Below are 16,025 nucleotides of genomic sequence, written 5' to 3' on the forward strand. Positions count from 1 at the left end.
AGTGCTCTCGAAATATGGATCAGGTCTTGAAAGTCATGTAAAGGAACGTTATTTGAAGAAGATCGAGGCAGTAGGCGTTGATCCAGTCACCATACCAAGTGAGCAGTTTGATCCTGAATGTTTTGTTTAGTTACTTGGTTTTGCAGACGAGCTATTATACAAACGATCAGTTTAAAAATTACAAGAGTTTGGAAGCATATAATCAAGTGGTGTCTGGATTTGTGGCTTCAATAAGAGGACGAATTATCTCAAGCAAGCATGTGGTCGTGGCGAAAGTTCGCCATTCCCAACGCATGAATGACCCTCTGGCCGATATTTGGATCATTGCCGGCAAGGATGGTACGATTTTTTCTGCTCATTGTTTGGGTTGTAAAGCAGGCCTAGCAGAATCTTGTTCGCATGTTGCCAGCGTCTTATTTTACATCGAATGTTGGACAAGAATCAACGGGAAATTAGCCTGTACCCAAGTTAAGTGCACGTGGCTTCTTCCCACGTATGTCAACCAAGTATCTTACGCAAGGGCCAAGGACATAGATTTCTCTTCTGCGAAAAAACTCAAAGAGATTCTAGACAGTAACATTGATAAATTGAATGATGAAAATTTAGGACAGTCTCGTAAAAATCAAGCTGGACCTGGACGAGACCCGAACCCTTCAGCCCAAGTTTCAGCAGCGGAAAAGGAGGAATTTTACACAAAACTCTACAACTGCCAAACAAAAGCTGCTTTGTTAAGTTTAATCGACCCCTTCGCTGACCATTTCATTTCCAAAAGTCGGAATGTTCCAGTTTTATGTGATCTTTACGAGCCTTGTAATTTAGATCTAGATTATCTAGAACTGTTGCGAAAGTGCTTAGATGTCAAGCTGAACATTTCAGACGAGGAGATAAAAGCGGTTGAGCAAGACACAAGAGATCAAGCTAAGGGCCCAGGTTTTTTTAGACATCGTGCTGGCAGAATTGGAGCCTCTGTATGTGGTGCTGCCTACAACACCAACCTAGCTCAGCCCTCCCAGTCACTGATCCAATCTATCTGCTACCCCCACTTGTACAAGCTGGATAACAAGGCCATTCGACATGGCATCAAGTACGAACAGTATGCCATTAATGCATATGAAAGCTTAATGAAAACAAAGCATATTAACTTTGAACTTAAGAGATGTGGTTTGTTCATCAACAGGGAATTTCCTTTCATCCATGCAACCCCAGACTTTTTAGTTTCTTGCAATTGCTGCGGATTGGGATGTGGAGAGGTGAAATGTCCCATTTCCATCCCCAACTGTGACTTTAAGCAGTATGTTCTACAAAAAAACTCTTGTCTTGAGGTGGTAAATGACCTAATGAAGCTAAAGAAGAGCCACAATTATTACTTACAGGTTCAACAACAGTTGTTTACTCTGCCAGAAAGAAAATATGCTGACTTTGTTGTTTGTGCTGTGGATTCAGATGGAAATGCACACATTGTGTGTGAGAGAATTTACCCAGACCCCCACCACTTCAAAACTGTCGTGAAAAAGCTTGAAGCATTTTGGAGGATTGGCATACTCCCTGAGATCTTGGGACGGTGGTACACAAGAAAGTGCAATGTTATCATTAAAGTTCCAGGTGATCAAGCAGTCTGCTTTTGTAGAGGACAGTGCAGTGATGAGATGGTCTCCTGCAGTAATGCTGACTGTCCTTATGGCCAATTTCACATAGGATGTTTGGCTGTAGGTGGGAAGTCCATACCTAAAAGATGGTATTGTCCTCACTGCAGCAGGCTGCCACAGTTTAAGAGAGGAATTGGGGCTTCAAAAGCCAAGCCAAAACCATCTACTGTCAACCAAGCTGCAATGCAATGCAATGCTATTTGTGTTTGTAATGCAAAGGCACTCATAAGTGATAAACTGGTCGAGTGCCACAATGCCAACTGTACAAATGGTCATTTTTTTCATCTTAGCTGTTTGGGATTGAAAAGAATGCCAAAGAATCACCAGTCAACGTGGGTGTGTGGTGCCTGTAAAGCTAAAGAAAACAAATCATCCACACCTACCACTTCTACTTCTTCAAAGACAACCTCTGCCAAGCCAAGCAATTCACCATCACCAGAAACTTCAGAATCACAAACAGATGATTGTAATAGTGACAGTGAAGATGATATTGAAATCACACAGGTTACAACCGGTGTTGTTGACAAGTATAGTGCCCTTGCAACACTAAACAATGCTGATTATGACCTCATCAGTGATCCTGCTGGATGGCTTAATGGTGATATAATTCAAGCTACCCAAGTATTATTGCAGAATGTAAACCAGTCAATTGAGGGATTTCAGCGCCCAACCCTAGGAAGAGTAAGGAACTTTGATGTAGTTTCGGGAGAATTTATTCAGATTTTGCATACAGGGACTGATCACTGGGTATGTGTTAGCAGTATAGGATGCTTACCTGGTGTTGTAAATCTTTATGATAGTCTCTACCATCATGCAATTAGCCAGGAAATAGAGGAGCAAGCAAATGACTTAATAGGTGGAAGACTAGTTAATTTAGAATTTGTACCAGTTCAGCAACAAAGTAATGGTAGCGACTGCGGAGTTTTTTCAGTTGCTTTTGCTACGTGTTTGGCTTTTGGTACTAACCCCAGTCATGTAACTTTTGATGTTGCTAAAATGCGTCCCCATTTATTAGCTTCCCTTAAAGGTGGACAAATAAGCATGTTTCCAACTTTTTAATTCATTCTTTAGCAAAGAAAATTATTAGTGATAAGTAATAGTCAGTAATATGACATAAATATTATAATAAATAATTTTTAATAAATAACCAAAAGCAAAAAGCTGATAATCAAAATAAATACTTCATTTAAGCGATTTAAATCAGACATCTTTTCATTGGAACTCAGTGAATAAAATGTAAAAATGTTTGTGTCTGAACTGTCCAGCATTATCAGCTTCTTACTTTAGGCTCAGTCAAAACAGATTAATTCTGCTTTGAGAAATACACCAACATATTAAAATCTTTTCTTTCGAGATTCAATCTACATCTCTTATTATGAAATCTAGTGACAATATTAAAATAAGCAGGAACCCATGTTCAGGGAAATGGTGTATCAGGGAAGAAACAGTAACATGACAATGAGTCATACATAGAGCAATATTTCTAGCAATAAAATTAATTAATAAACATTTCAGTTGCTATTGAATATTATTAGACCTCTGTTTACCTTTGGCATAATATTTTTCAATTTCTCTCTGGCTAAAAAATTGTTAGTTGAATCAAAATCAGTATTCATGTGTTAGCCACAGTTATCTTCTTAGCACATAATCTCAGATGAAAAATTAGGCCATAGGTAAAGAGTTATTTTCACTTTCTTTTTCCTTCATGCCCTTTTTCATATCAAAATTTAATTTTTAAGATTGTTTGTCCCCTCCATATTTGGACTTGTTGAAGAACGTGAATAAAATTGTTGCTTTATTTCTAGTGAAATAGTAATTGTGATTTTAGTGTTTTGTGCCTGTCGCAATGTAATAATGATTTCTCCTGGTATAATGTTATTATAGAAAAAACTTTAAACATTGTTACCACCCCTGCTTTTTATGAAAAATGTACTACTCAAATGGCACTATGGAAGGACAAAAATTAACAAGTGCAGAGCAAACCCTTAAAATGCGGTCAACGATTGGTACCTGGAATTCAGGTGACCCATTCTGGTTGCTGCTTACAAAGTTTGTGGGCAGTGTTCCTTCCAGAATAGTGTATTTTCGCCGCAGTAGACCAATCACTCTTTCGACGTGTATCCTAACACTGGCTATCCCCCTTAAATGTTCAACGTCAATGGGATCTAACTGGGCTTTCCCTTTGGTAAATGCTGGAATTACCAGTTTTCCATGCTTTAAACCAACACTTTCTGTGATGGTAAATCCCCGATCAGCCATGACTGTATCCCCTGGGGTCAACTTATCTAAGAATCCACAATTCTCAGTTAAATATTTATCTGAGGTGCGGCCACCCCAAGCTTCAGAAACAAAGCAAATTGTACCTTGGGGAGTGATACCAATAAGGATCTTTATGGTGTTGTGGCGCTTATAAGATGAGAACGTTTGAGCTCTGGCCATAAGCTTTGTTGGTTTTTCAATAAAAACTTCAAAGCAATCGATTATGACAGTTACTTTGCGCCTAAATGTATATTGAAAGCACATTGGCATAGTTTTCCACAACTGTTCCCTTTCAGGCCAATGGATAAAGCAGGACAACCTAGAATCCATTGCCAATATCCAAGAGGTAAATATTCTTGATACACTTGACAGGGACACCACGAAACGATACGCTAGGTCTTGAAAGGGAACGTTTAGTCTCAGCTTCATCAGTACCAGCACAAATTCTTGAAATCTATTAAGAACTGTAGATTTCCGTTGAACATGTGGCGCGACATGCTCAAACACCACCGTCAGGACTTCATAGGAAGGTAGTCCTGTGTAAAATCGAACTTTATCAGCTGTATCGAAGAATTCTCTGTCCGGAGCTTGATATGCAGATTTTAAAAACATGTATTCAAATTCATCTGTCTGTGTGTCAGCGTTCTGTGAACCTTCAAAATAAGTTAAGTCTAAGTCCATCTGTGTTGACTCGTCCTTGAAAGTCACTACGGGTGTCTGGGTGCTCTTGTCGAGTATTTCTTCACGCTCATCATTCGCACTGCTGCAAGAAGGCTCAATATTAAAACATGAATTACTCTGTGTTTCGGTAGAAAACTCGATATCTTGGACAGCATTCCCAGTTTGATTCAAGTCCTTCTTTTTCCTCTCGACTCCAAGTTGCTGATGTTCTATGATTCGCTTCCTGCGCTCTCTTGCCCTTTCAGCTCGTTCTGTCTTAGCTTTCGCTGCTTCCTTCAGATCTTCTTCCTGACTTTCCTTTTTTCCAAGGTTAATAGGTGGAACCCAATCAATATTATATCTGTCCCAGACTTTTGCAGGCTTTCCAGAGACAAAGTGAAGACCACAAACACGTTCGGTTTCAAGAACCCTCTTCGCGTCAGTATCGCCTCGACTGATGGCCGAAATCCAAAGCCTTCTCCGCTCTCGTGTCAACTCTTCGTGCTCTTCGCCTTGATTCGATATCACTTTAGGTATTGAAGAAAAGGAAACTTTTTTCTTACCGCTCTTTGAACCGCAACCAACTACGATACAATGCACCATGTTCAGTGAAAAGTTCACACATATCTCTCTGTCGCGTCTGTTTGTTTACTATCGAGGGGCACAAAGATGGCGGATAGCAACCGTTGTCAAGACCGGTGTCACGTGGGTGAAAGCCAAGAATAGGAAAACGAGCTCGAAGAAAAGCCATGAAAATGCTGAACACTGAAACGTGTGCAGCGACCGACCGAGTGACCATGCACACAATTACGATGGTACGACAATCAACTAATCAATTGAAGAGAATTTCTAAAGTCGTGGTAATGGAACGTGTGGGCTTTCTTTCACCGCGAAAGCCAAACCCTGACCTCCAAATATTATAGAATGCGCAAATTTTTAGTCAAACTGTAAGAGTGTGAGAGGGATTTTCAAAGCCAATATGCCTAACTAATCCTATTATTGCTATAAACTTCGACTCAATTACATTAAAATGGTCTTGTTCGAGTATTAGTCAAATAAAGACAGTAAATATGGTTTACGGAAAACGTGAATCACTGAACCAATTCTGGGTTCTTTGGTCATATACGTGCATTAAGCCATGTAAAAGCTGAACCGACTGAAACGTGTGCTGCATGCGTGCGAGCGACGATGCACGCAATTACGACGTTACGACAATCAACTAATCAACTGAAGATAACATTAAAGTCGTCTAATGTGTGGGTTATCTTTCCGTGGCGAAAGCCAAACCCTGTTACTGGAAAAAAATAGGCGCCGCCATTTATTTTGTTGTATATTTTGTCCCACTGACGATCAAACCTGACTGTTACATTTTCAAATTTATAAGCGAATTCGGCTGTTACAATCGAGCTAAAAACCCAGACGGGCTTGAATGCAGTATACATCGTTACTGATTTAGTGAAGTCAATATGAAAAATGGCTGTTAGGGAAGACTTCTCAACGGTTATTCGATTGACGAGACCGAAAACTGCTTGCACCAGAAATGGGACGGATCTAGTGAATGTCACTTCTCCAGCGGACCCAACTTTCCTAACTACTGAAAATACTGTCATTTGGCTTCACGAGTTCTGACATAAAATCTAGCCTCGTGCTAAAACAACAAGAAATTTCAATTAATTTGGACGACATTTTGCCAACCAGCCGCATATTTTATGGTGCATATGACGTCATCACCGCCGCCATCTTGTTTGACTTTATGTCTTTTAGAATGCTCATCAAAAAGTCGTTGAGAGATAGTGATAGCGCTGTTCCTCAAGCGTATACTTATTCTTAAAACTCTCTACATATCACCTTCAAATTAATAAAAAATCAAGACTACAATATCCAGGGAAATAGACCTATTTACGGATACGGCGGCCATCTTGAATTATGGGATACCGAGGGGACAATTATTGGAACATATATAGACAGTACATAGTACAGCTGTCAGAATGTCTTTTTATACAACTTTACGCTTTTCAATGAGAAGCACATCTAAAAAGCAATTGAATTTGCTGGAAGTTGGAAGAATATGCGACAGACGAAGACTTCAAAGAATTTGAAGATGTAACCCCGCCCCCTCGACATCCCATAATCCAAGATGGCCGCCGTATCAGTAAAAGGTATATTTTAAATTTACAATTGAGGTACCTGTTAGTTTAGTTTTACTCTGTAGCGAGTAGAATGTATGGTTGTTACCAGTGACGTACGTAATGCTATTTTTTCCCTCACGTATACACTTATTTCAATAAAGTTAGTTACCTGAAAAGCTACAAAGCTGAGACCGACAAGGATTATGGGTAGATACATTTTACATGTTTCAACCGCTTGATAACTGTTGATGGACTTGAGATCTTCTACCAGTTACAAGTTAACCTCCTTTGAGCACCCTCAACTGCTGCAGTTTGTGTCAAAAGCTTTACTTGTTGGATATATAACATTTCCCCATGATTCTCAGCGATCACAGCTTTCTAGGTTTTTGGTAACTAACTTTATTGAAATAAGTATATAAAAATAAACCGTAAAACTCAGAAAATAAGCCTCTCCTATTTATTTAAGATTTGAAAAATAAATAAATAAATGATATAATATAATAAGACTTCCCAAATATAAACCTTTGAGGCTATTTTTAAACTAAAAAGACCTGTAAATTATATACCAAACTAAAGATGTATATAGTCCAAGTTTTGCCGTTTTGAGATTTCATATTCGTTAGAATGCAAACCATATATCCGTGAAAAAGTTAACTAATAAAATTGTACAAATTAGTGTAAAGTTTTGTAGGTCTACGGTCTACGGTCTACTGAGGTCTACTGAACTTACTAATTTGTGCAAAATTGTGGAATTTCTTACAAAGGTTCTCACGGATATATTGAATGCACTCAATCAATAATATTGTGTCACAACTGAATAAGTGAATATAGATTGTTCCTGTTGGTGGTTAGAGAGATGTAAAGATCAAATAGAACAGTTCTTGGCTACTGTTATCACAACGCTAAATACGGTATTTTGAGGAGCAAAATGCACTACTAGAATCGATCCATGCAAGCTATTTTTAACGCAAATTTTCCCCACAAATATACCCTCTTCTAAAATATAAGCTCATCCGAAAAGTTCATTGAGAAAGTATAATCCCAGGGCTCATTAATTTGTGAAGGGTCAAGGTAGTTCTTGAGCAACTATCTCTACTAAATATCTTCCATTAAATACTGAGATGTGCTCAAAATATGACCTGATTGCAGTTTTTAACCCGCAACTGAATTATTTAGATAGAAAAATTTGACCCGCGCATTCACGGAACTGAAATGGATCGGAGAAAGAATGAACATCGATTCTTGAGTTGTGGTGAAATTTTAAAAGCGTTTTCCAAAATTAGACAAGTGTGTACAAAAAACCCAACATAAACCTAAGTAATAAGTTTCTTCAAGTATACATTTTAAATGTAATATCGTAATTTGAAGAACGACGTTTCGGTGTCCTCTTGACACCATTGCCAACATTGTACTTCATGTAGCTTGCGAGCGTGTGAACCAGAGTCAAGTTGGGCTGCTCGCAGGAACTGCTAACGTGAGGAACAAACGAAGGCGGCGTATAAACCACATGGCCATCGTTCAATTAGTGTGTCCCGTGATACTTTGACAAAATAAAGGCTTTTCTCAAGTCTCGCGTGCATGGAAACATCTGGGGGAAATACTATGAACTTTTTACCTGATTTTTAAGTGGTAAAACCATGCTACTTTTAAACTACCTTACTGATCGATAGACCATAATTAGATTACGGAGCATAGGAATATAGAGATATTTATCATATCATATAAGACATGACTTTTATGAAGCGCACAAAAACGTTTAACAAAAAAGTCCCTGCAATAAAACTCACTGCCATCGCAGCCGCACAAGCTAGAAGCGTAGAAGAGTCACCATGAAGGCCTAGAACTAGAAAGTGAACTCAAAACTTTGTTTCCTCGATTACTTCTGTTTTTATTCTAGGACTGTTTTGTTCTGTTAGCTGATTATAAGAAAAAAGCCCCTGCGGTTGTGAACGATATAGTGGGATCAAGCCTTATCTTTGTCACAAGTCAAATACACTGATTAATTTGTCAACTACAATCGTTCATTGTTCAGAGTGCAACAAAGGGGTTTCAAGAAATGCAGCCATGTTGGGGCCCGGTCACGATAGATAGGATAACAATTAACTTATCCCTATAAAATCGTTAAAGCCAATTGCGACCAGTTTGTTTAACCCAGGACAAGTTTGTCTATCGAGGGAGAAACTTAGTCAAAGAGACTGTCAGACGAGAATAATTCTTTCTTCTTCGTAATATACTAAATTTTGACTTGCGTGTGGCTTAGGAAAAAAATTATTGAACAAATTGGAAACTTTTGAAAAATGTTGTGATTTTGTTCCGGCTTTTGTGGGGGATTTAAACAATATGAAGAAATGTCTTGCCATTCCATAACCATTTTATACAAAAGAAACACTTGTTCCTGCCCTTAGTAGTGACAACATGGCTGCCGTGAATGACACTTGACCATACTGTGAAGTTATGCTTCGAACAAAACTTTGAACACGTTAACTTATTTATACATTTTCAGACTGAGATATTAATAATTACAGAAAAGTCTTCTTGAAAAGAACGCGGAGGAAAGAAACTTTGAGGAGTATCATTCATGGAGTGCGTACGCTGTCGCAACCCAACCTTCTCATCTTCACTTTCCTTTATATTTTTTCCCCTTCCTTTCTTCCTTTCTTCCTTTCTGCGTTCGTTCGCGTTTTATGCCTCTCAACCCATGACAGTAAATGAGACAACGACTGTTTGTAGGATTGTGGGGTAGAGTAAGAAGTACTCAGGTAAAGGTCAAGCATTTCATAGGTTTTCTTGCTTGCTTGCTTCCTTCGTTTGCGCGCGAATCCTACGTGTTGTTCGTTCATTCAATATGTTCGTTCCTTTGTCCCTTCATTCTATTTTTGCCTATGAAAATCTTCTTTTAATGCTGTCCATTCCAGCAATAACATATCAGAAATAAAATAATCCATTTAAAACATAAAAAAGTTAATATTCTTCTTCTCTCCATACTTTTAGTATTGAAGATTATTCCAGACCGCGGATTTTCTTGGTCAATATAGGTTAATCAAAAATTAACGACTTTCAAAATCGTCGTTAATATATATTTAAAAAGCGTTCTACAAAACCATGCGTAGTTTGGGTAGACCACACTGCGTTTGGTTATAGAAATATACGTAGATAAAAAAAGATAAAAAAATTGAGTGTCAGAATGATGTCGTTGAGGTATAGGTATTCCATTCATTATTCATTAGTTTTTTATCCTGATCATCCTTAAAAAGTGGAATTTTTACTCGGGCTTTCAAAGGAAATGCCCGAGGTATAAATTGGGCTTTATTTGCGTTCTGTCACAAATCGCAGTTGCGTTCAAAGCGCATGCGCAAGTTCTATGCGCGTGCGTAGTATGCGCCACATAAGCACATGGTCGAGCAATGGCGGAATTTTTCAAGGTTTCGTCAGAAGGATGACAGTGTTCACGAAGAATTCTTTCGATTTTCTGCTATGAAGCCCGAGTTCACGCAGAAATGCGTCTAGTTTAGCTTTTCAATTCTATGTTATTTAATTGATAATCATCTGCACACTCTTTTTTAAATTTTTTAAATAGGATTAGGATATCGTCTGGATAAAAAAACATTTAGTTATTAATAATGAATGATGACCATTATCGATGGATAAGATGCTTAGGGTTATAACATAATGAAAACCAAAATCTGTGACTACATCGATCATTTAAAAATAGAAACGAAAGAAATGACCGTCTTTTGATTTTTGGAGAAAACCCAGAGAAAAATAAGTTAAGATAATAATAAAAATGAAAAAACAGGACATAACAAGGATGGGAAAGGAAACTGAGGAAAACGAAAAACGAAAGATAAGGTCGACAAGATATTTCCTTTGATGAGCCTTTTTTTTTTTTTTTACAGGAGAAAACCCAGAGGAAAAACATAATTTTGAAATAATAATCAAAAATACAAAACAGGACAAGATAAAAATGATAAAAATGAAAAGAATAACAAAAAACAAAACAAAAAAACAACAAACAAAAAAACAACAAACAAAAAAACAACAAACAAAAAAACAACAAACAAAAAACAAAACAAACAAAAAAAAAACAAACAACACAAAAAACAACAAAACAAAAAATCAACAAACAAAAAAACAACAAACAAAAAAAAACACTAACAAAAAAAAAAATAAAAAAAAAAAAAACAAAAAAAAAAAAACAAACAAAAAAACAACAAACAAAAAAACAACAAACAAAAAAACAACAAACAAAAAAACAACAAACAAAAAAACAACAAACAAAAAACAACAAACAAAAAAACAACAAACAAAAAAACAACAAACAAAAAAACAACAAACAAAAAAACAACAAACAAAAAAACAAAAACAAAAGCAAAAACGAAAAGCATAAAAATAAAGACATTAACCAAGTAAAAAATATACGTATTATAAGATGCAGATTGGACTAAAATCAAACGGAGAAGTTAATATTTCATTCGTTTTTTCCAGATCTTAGAGTTTTCCGGAATGTTTTCAAACGTTTGCAAAGTTAATTGATAAATTTAATAAAATCTCTGTCACCGCACTTATAGTCATAAAGATAAAATAACTACGTTTAATCCGCCCAATATTGCTTACAAAGATTTCAACAAGTCACTCGACCAGTATACCACAGGTATACCACGATGAGAATGCGGTGGAATCCACACCATCAACGAGAATAAAGATGCTAACAGATGGTACTGTAGAAAAGAGTATAAAAAGAGCAGTGGACGTGACTCAAGGTATATCTCAAGCCAGCAAGTCCATTGAGCAACCCTGATTTGAAAACAACCGTCGAGAATGGCCTCAGCACGTCTTTTCGTTCTCCTCATCATCGGCACTGTCTTGCTCTGCCAGGTTTCAGGGTTCTTGGAGGAGATGCTCGCCGAACATGAATGTAAGTTATTTCCCCCCTCTCATAGTTTTCCATTAGTTTTCTTGTCTATCCTGGTTGTGCCCTTCATAATGTTTAATACACATATAATGTTGAACACAAACCCGTCTCGCTTGGACTTAGCAAAGGCATTCGAAACTAATATTTTGTGTGTGAAGAAGAAATGAAGGCGCAAAGCACCTTAAAACTGGGGAGATGGCTTAGATTAGAAAATATAACTAGACTACTATACATAATACTATAAGGGGGAGGGAGGTGTTTTAAGGAGAGACTATAGCGCCCTTAGCCACTACTCTCTCTAAAAGTTCCCTAAGACCGTATCGAAATAGTCCAAGTCATGCACGATTAGATTTGATAAAATGCATCACATTTTTAGTCAGAATCCCGCATTAGAAAAAAAATTCTTTCAATAAATATCACCTATAATTAAGTTTTTTCCCCGTTTTTCTTTGACAGTGCCTTCCTATATGAAGAGAGGTAAGTGTAACTTATCATTGATAACATGACTAGAGTGTAGGGCTGTTCAACCGCAAGCCGATTAACCACATACAAGTAATCACATTTCTTTGATTGGGTATCTGCAATTCTTTGCTTGAAGTTTTGAACCATTGATCTATATTGTAAATCTTTATTGATCGGGAATCAATATGACATGAGCCCATTAATGCCAGTACGATATTTTCTAAAGTTTTAGACCTGCCATTTACTTCTGTTGTAAGCAAGTTATATGGTAGATCTACACCGAAGCAGTTCGTGTTGTCAGGATGTTGTGCGCGACAGTTGTGAGAAAAAATTCACAGTTAAACACACGGTCGAAAAACCTTACAGAAGCGAATGTATCATTTCAAATTGGTTGACTTGCTATAAGTTAAATGTAAATTTTACCCAGTTTTTTAACGTTCTATTTTTAGCATGTTTGGGCAGGGTATTCCCCAGTAACACCGCTTTTATTCGCGCGCGCTCCCCACCGTTAGAAAAAATATTATTATTAGCTATTTCCTTTTACTAGCCCTATATATTGTGTTTACCTTTGTTAATTATTCTCTTCAGGATGTTTCAACAGATACGGCTCTTCTATCTGTGGAAAGGTAAAATTTTCATTCTTTTGGATTCTTACATTTATTTTCAAAATCACGCGACAGACACGGCTCAATAGGTCGGGTTTTCTGGGTATTTGGCTGCCGTCAGAGATAGACCTCTTTACCTTGGGCGTAATATTTTCCCATATCAGACCACGTTTTATTCTCTTTGGACATAAATACATGGAAAACGTATTTAAGTATGCCAGTAGCATAGCAAAATTAAAGAATTTTTTTTTCCACCCTGAGCCAGTCCAAGTACCTTAAGTTGTATCCATATATATGTCTTATGCGCAACCGTTAAACAAAGAAATGATACTGTTGGAAATGACACGTGATCTGTAAGGTAAATTGGTCTATTTGATGGTCAGAAGCTAACACTCTAATATTTGCAGTAAAAATGACTAAAATGAGCCACCCGTTATTTGCAGGTCATCACGGCTAGTGACTGTGTGAGGAAAGCCTCTTCTCGCATGGGATCTTTTGCCCGATCTAAGTGCAAGGCTCTCTGTGGACTTTGCTAAGTCAAAAGGTAAAGTAACTCGCGACAAATCATTGCTGAATTTCACTATGACGTTATATGAAAACAATTCTTTTTGTTTTAACGCTAAGAATCATGGTCATAGGAGAGAGACAAAACAGCCACTCAAAGAAAACTGCGAAAAACATTGTACATCCTATATCTTACGAAAGCATCAACATCATCATCATCATCATCTTCATCAACATCACCACCACCATCATCATCATCTTCATCATCATCATCTTCATCATCTTCATCATCATCATCATCATCATCATCATCTTCATCGACATCAACACCACCACCACCACCATCATCATCATCATCATCATCATCTTCATCAACACCACCACCACCATCATCATCATCTTGTTCTTGATCACTATCATTATCCAATTTTTTTTTTTAAATTATAGGATTACTTACCTGTGATGTTAACTAACAAGGCCGATTGGATCGGACACGGATTGATTAACTTGATCATTATATGAATAGACAAGACAATAAACTAATAAAACCGCATTATTAAATCATCAAAGTGTTGTCTCATTTATCGTAATTACAAAGACATAAAACGTGAAAGGGTGGACAGAACTGGCCTTAGCTAAATTAAGAGGATCTAAAAATATTATTGTTGAAAGTACAATCCACGCAGCTCAGAATCGTTTAGGAATTGTTAGCAAATAAGGGAAGAAAGTAAGAGAGGACGAAAGAAAGAAAGAAAGAGAAAAAGAAAAAGAAAAAGAAAGAAAAGAAAAGAAAGAAAGAAAGGAAGGAAGGAAGGAAGGAAGGAAGGAAGGAAGGAAGGAAGGAAGGAAGGACCCAAGCCAAGAGAGAAAGTGAAAGACAGGAAAAAAAGGAAAGTTACAAAATTAGAGAGAAAAAACAAAAAAAAAAAAAAAAAAAAATGAAGGACGAACGAACTAAGAATAACGATGGAAGAAAGAAAGGAGAAGTAATGAATGAATTTATTTGGTCATTATTTTATGATCGCCAGCACATCATTTTAGAAGGAAATCTACAGCTAAATTCTGAAACAACGTTCCTAAAACTTAATTAACGACTTTACAGCCAGTCTTATTTCTGGTATTTTCCAGCAGTACAAATACGGATTTAACGCAGAATTTACAAAAAGAATTGTCCAAGAAAAAAATATATAGATAACAAGACCCAAATCAATGCCATGCACAAGATGAATGAGCATAGAAACAGGCGACGGCATAACACAAAGAACGAACAGCCCATGGATGTAGTACATTGTAGTAATGGATTTTCCTTGTCCGATAGTGGGGACACATGACGAGGAAAACTGACGAGTGATAGAACGGCTTTGGTCACGGATCTGTCTTCGATGGCGTCGAACAATACGATAGATTTGGATGTAACAGTACGACGAGATGCTAAGACAAAGAACTGGTGTTACTATTAAGGCTATATCTTGAGCTAGAAGATCGGCATACGAGTAGAACAGCAGTGCAACAGTCGCCAAGCACCAAATACAAACGGCCACTAATATTGTTCCTTTGACTGTCACAACTGTTTGATATCTCAAGTGTAGTTTCAAGGCAAGATAACGGTCGACTGCAATCGCTGTTATGGTCAACAAAGATGCTCCCGAAAAAAGTAATATTGAGAACTTCAAAGCGTTAAAAGGCAAAAAATGGCTAGCTAGTTTTATGATAAACATAGGTTGTACCAGCAGCCCGACTCCGAAGTCCGAGAGTGCCAGAGAACAGAGGAGTACGTTGGAAGGAGTGTGAAGCGTTGGTGTCTTGAGGATGGCCAGGATAATGAGAGGGTTTGTGATGGTGGCTGATAAAGACGATAAGGAGTTGATGAAGACCAAAATGATTTTTATGGCGAGGAACGACATAGGTACAAAGTTTTCCTCGACTGAATAAAAAAGAGAGGGTTTTGGCAAGTAGATTGTCGTATCACAGAGAAGTGATGAAGTGATGGTCTATTGAAAAATCCTGAATCAAATAGCTTTTGTTGTCAATAGTGGAACACGAGGTGTTAATTGAAAAATATAAATTGAAATTCGGCGCAAATAGGATTTTTATGTGTCACGTACGCGCATCTGCTCCCAAAGTTACGCTGCAATTTATCTCCTAAGTAAAACAAGGTTTCCCATTGAGACATTTCATTTTTTCGTACTTTTACTAGTTTACTAGTTAATAATAATAATGATAATTTATTAACTTAAATAGTACATTTTCCATAAAAATGATCAAATGGTTTTCATAACAATACCATATATAAATGTGCATATTACCTGGAATATGCAGTGGTATCTTGCAGGGGTGGTGCACAGGCAATGATTTGCAGAACCAAAAAAACGTTAAAAGCGAAGGACTACTGGCAAGCCGGCAAACTTGAAATTTAAGCAAAATTTAATTTGTTTATAGCATTAACACATATGAATGGTTATTAAAACACCGAATAGATTTCGACTGAAGCGAGAGAGCACGTATTTGTTATTTCTAAGGCGTTAAAATCTGGCAGGTAAATCACTTGCTTTTAATTTATCTCTTGTCACATTTCACTGCTAATCGCTGATCGAGACATGAGCAGTCGCAACAGGGAGATGGGCAATACGCTTGCCAATCGGATAATATAAAGGTGCCGACCAGTTTATTTAATTGACGGTAGTGTATTGCCCAGTTTCGATCAGCGCGTAGCAATGAAAAGAATGGTAATTTATCTACTGACTTTTTCCCCTGCAAAAAAAAAAAAAAAAAAAAAAAAATTTTTTTTCAATAAAGTTAGTCACCAAAAACCTAGAAAGCTGTGATCGCTGAGAATCATGGTGAAATA

General features: G+C 37.2%; 3 protein-coding genes and 1 pseudogene across 3 annotated transcripts; 2 read left to right on the forward strand and 2 right to left on the reverse strand.

Moving 5' to 3' along the window:
- The first annotated feature begins 180 nt into the window (after positions 1-180).
- On the forward strand, positions 181-3,450 carry LOC148912363 (uncharacterized). Its single transcript, XM_089027392.1, has one exon. It carries the CDS (start codon positions 294-296, stop codon positions 2,703-2,705), a length of 2,412 nt encoding a protein of 803 aa, XP_088883518.1. The 5' UTR covers positions 181-293; the 3' UTR covers positions 2,706-3,450.
- Positions 2,687-5,285, reverse strand: LOC148912364 (uncharacterized). The gene has a single exon (XM_089027393.1). It carries the CDS (start codon positions 5,166-5,168, stop codon positions 3,579-3,581), a length of 1,590 nt encoding a protein of 529 aa, XP_088883519.1. The 5' UTR covers positions 5,169-5,285; the 3' UTR covers positions 2,687-3,578.
- Positions 5,286-11,437: 6,152 nt separating this feature from the next.
- On the forward strand, positions 11,438-13,746 carry LOC116289050 (U-actitoxin-Avd8d). The gene is made up of 5 exons (XM_031695937.2): positions 11,438-11,609; positions 12,063-12,083; positions 12,657-12,694; positions 13,117-13,217; positions 13,625-13,746. The coding sequence occupies exons 1-4, from the start codon at positions 11,513-11,515 to the stop codon at positions 13,207-13,209; spliced, it is 249 nt and encodes an 82-aa protein (XP_031551797.1). The 5' UTR covers positions 11,438-11,512; the 3' UTR covers positions 13,210-13,217; positions 13,625-13,746.
- Positions 13,747-14,232: 486 nt separating this feature from the next.
- Positions 14,233-15,081, reverse strand: LOC116289035 (beta-4C adrenergic receptor-like; annotated as a pseudogene).
- Between the last annotated feature and the right edge of the window lie 944 nt (positions 15,082-16,025).

This window comes from Actinia tenebrosa, unplaced genomic scaffold (assembly GCF_029948245.1).
Source record: "Actinia tenebrosa isolate PJP-AT-01 unplaced genomic scaffold, QUT_ActTen_1.0 PGA_scaffold11__36_contigs__length_13525064, whole genome shotgun sequence".
NCBI classification, from domain to species: Eukaryota; Metazoa; Cnidaria; class Anthozoa; order Actiniaria; family Actiniidae; genus Actinia; species Actinia tenebrosa.

Coding starts and splice junctions, on each gene's coding strand:
- LOC148912363 (XM_089027392.1), top strand. CDS start 294: ATGAATGACCCTCTGGCCGATATTTGGATCATTGCCGGCAAGGATGGT.
- LOC116289050 (XM_031695937.2), top strand. CDS start 11,513: ATGGCCTCAGCACGTCTTTTCGTTCTCCTCATCATCGGCACTGTCTTG. Junction 11,610..12,062: donor GATGCTCGCCGAACATGAAT/GTAAGTTATTTC, acceptor TTTCTTTGACAG/TGCCTTCCTATATGAAGAGA. Junction 12,084..12,656: donor GCCTTCCTATATGAAGAGAG/GTAAGTGTAACT, acceptor TATTCTCTTCAG/GATGTTTCAACAGATACGGC.
- LOC148912364 (XM_089027393.1), bottom strand. CDS start 5,168: ATGGTGCATTGTATCGTAGTTGGTTGCGGTTCAAAGAGCGGTAAGAAA.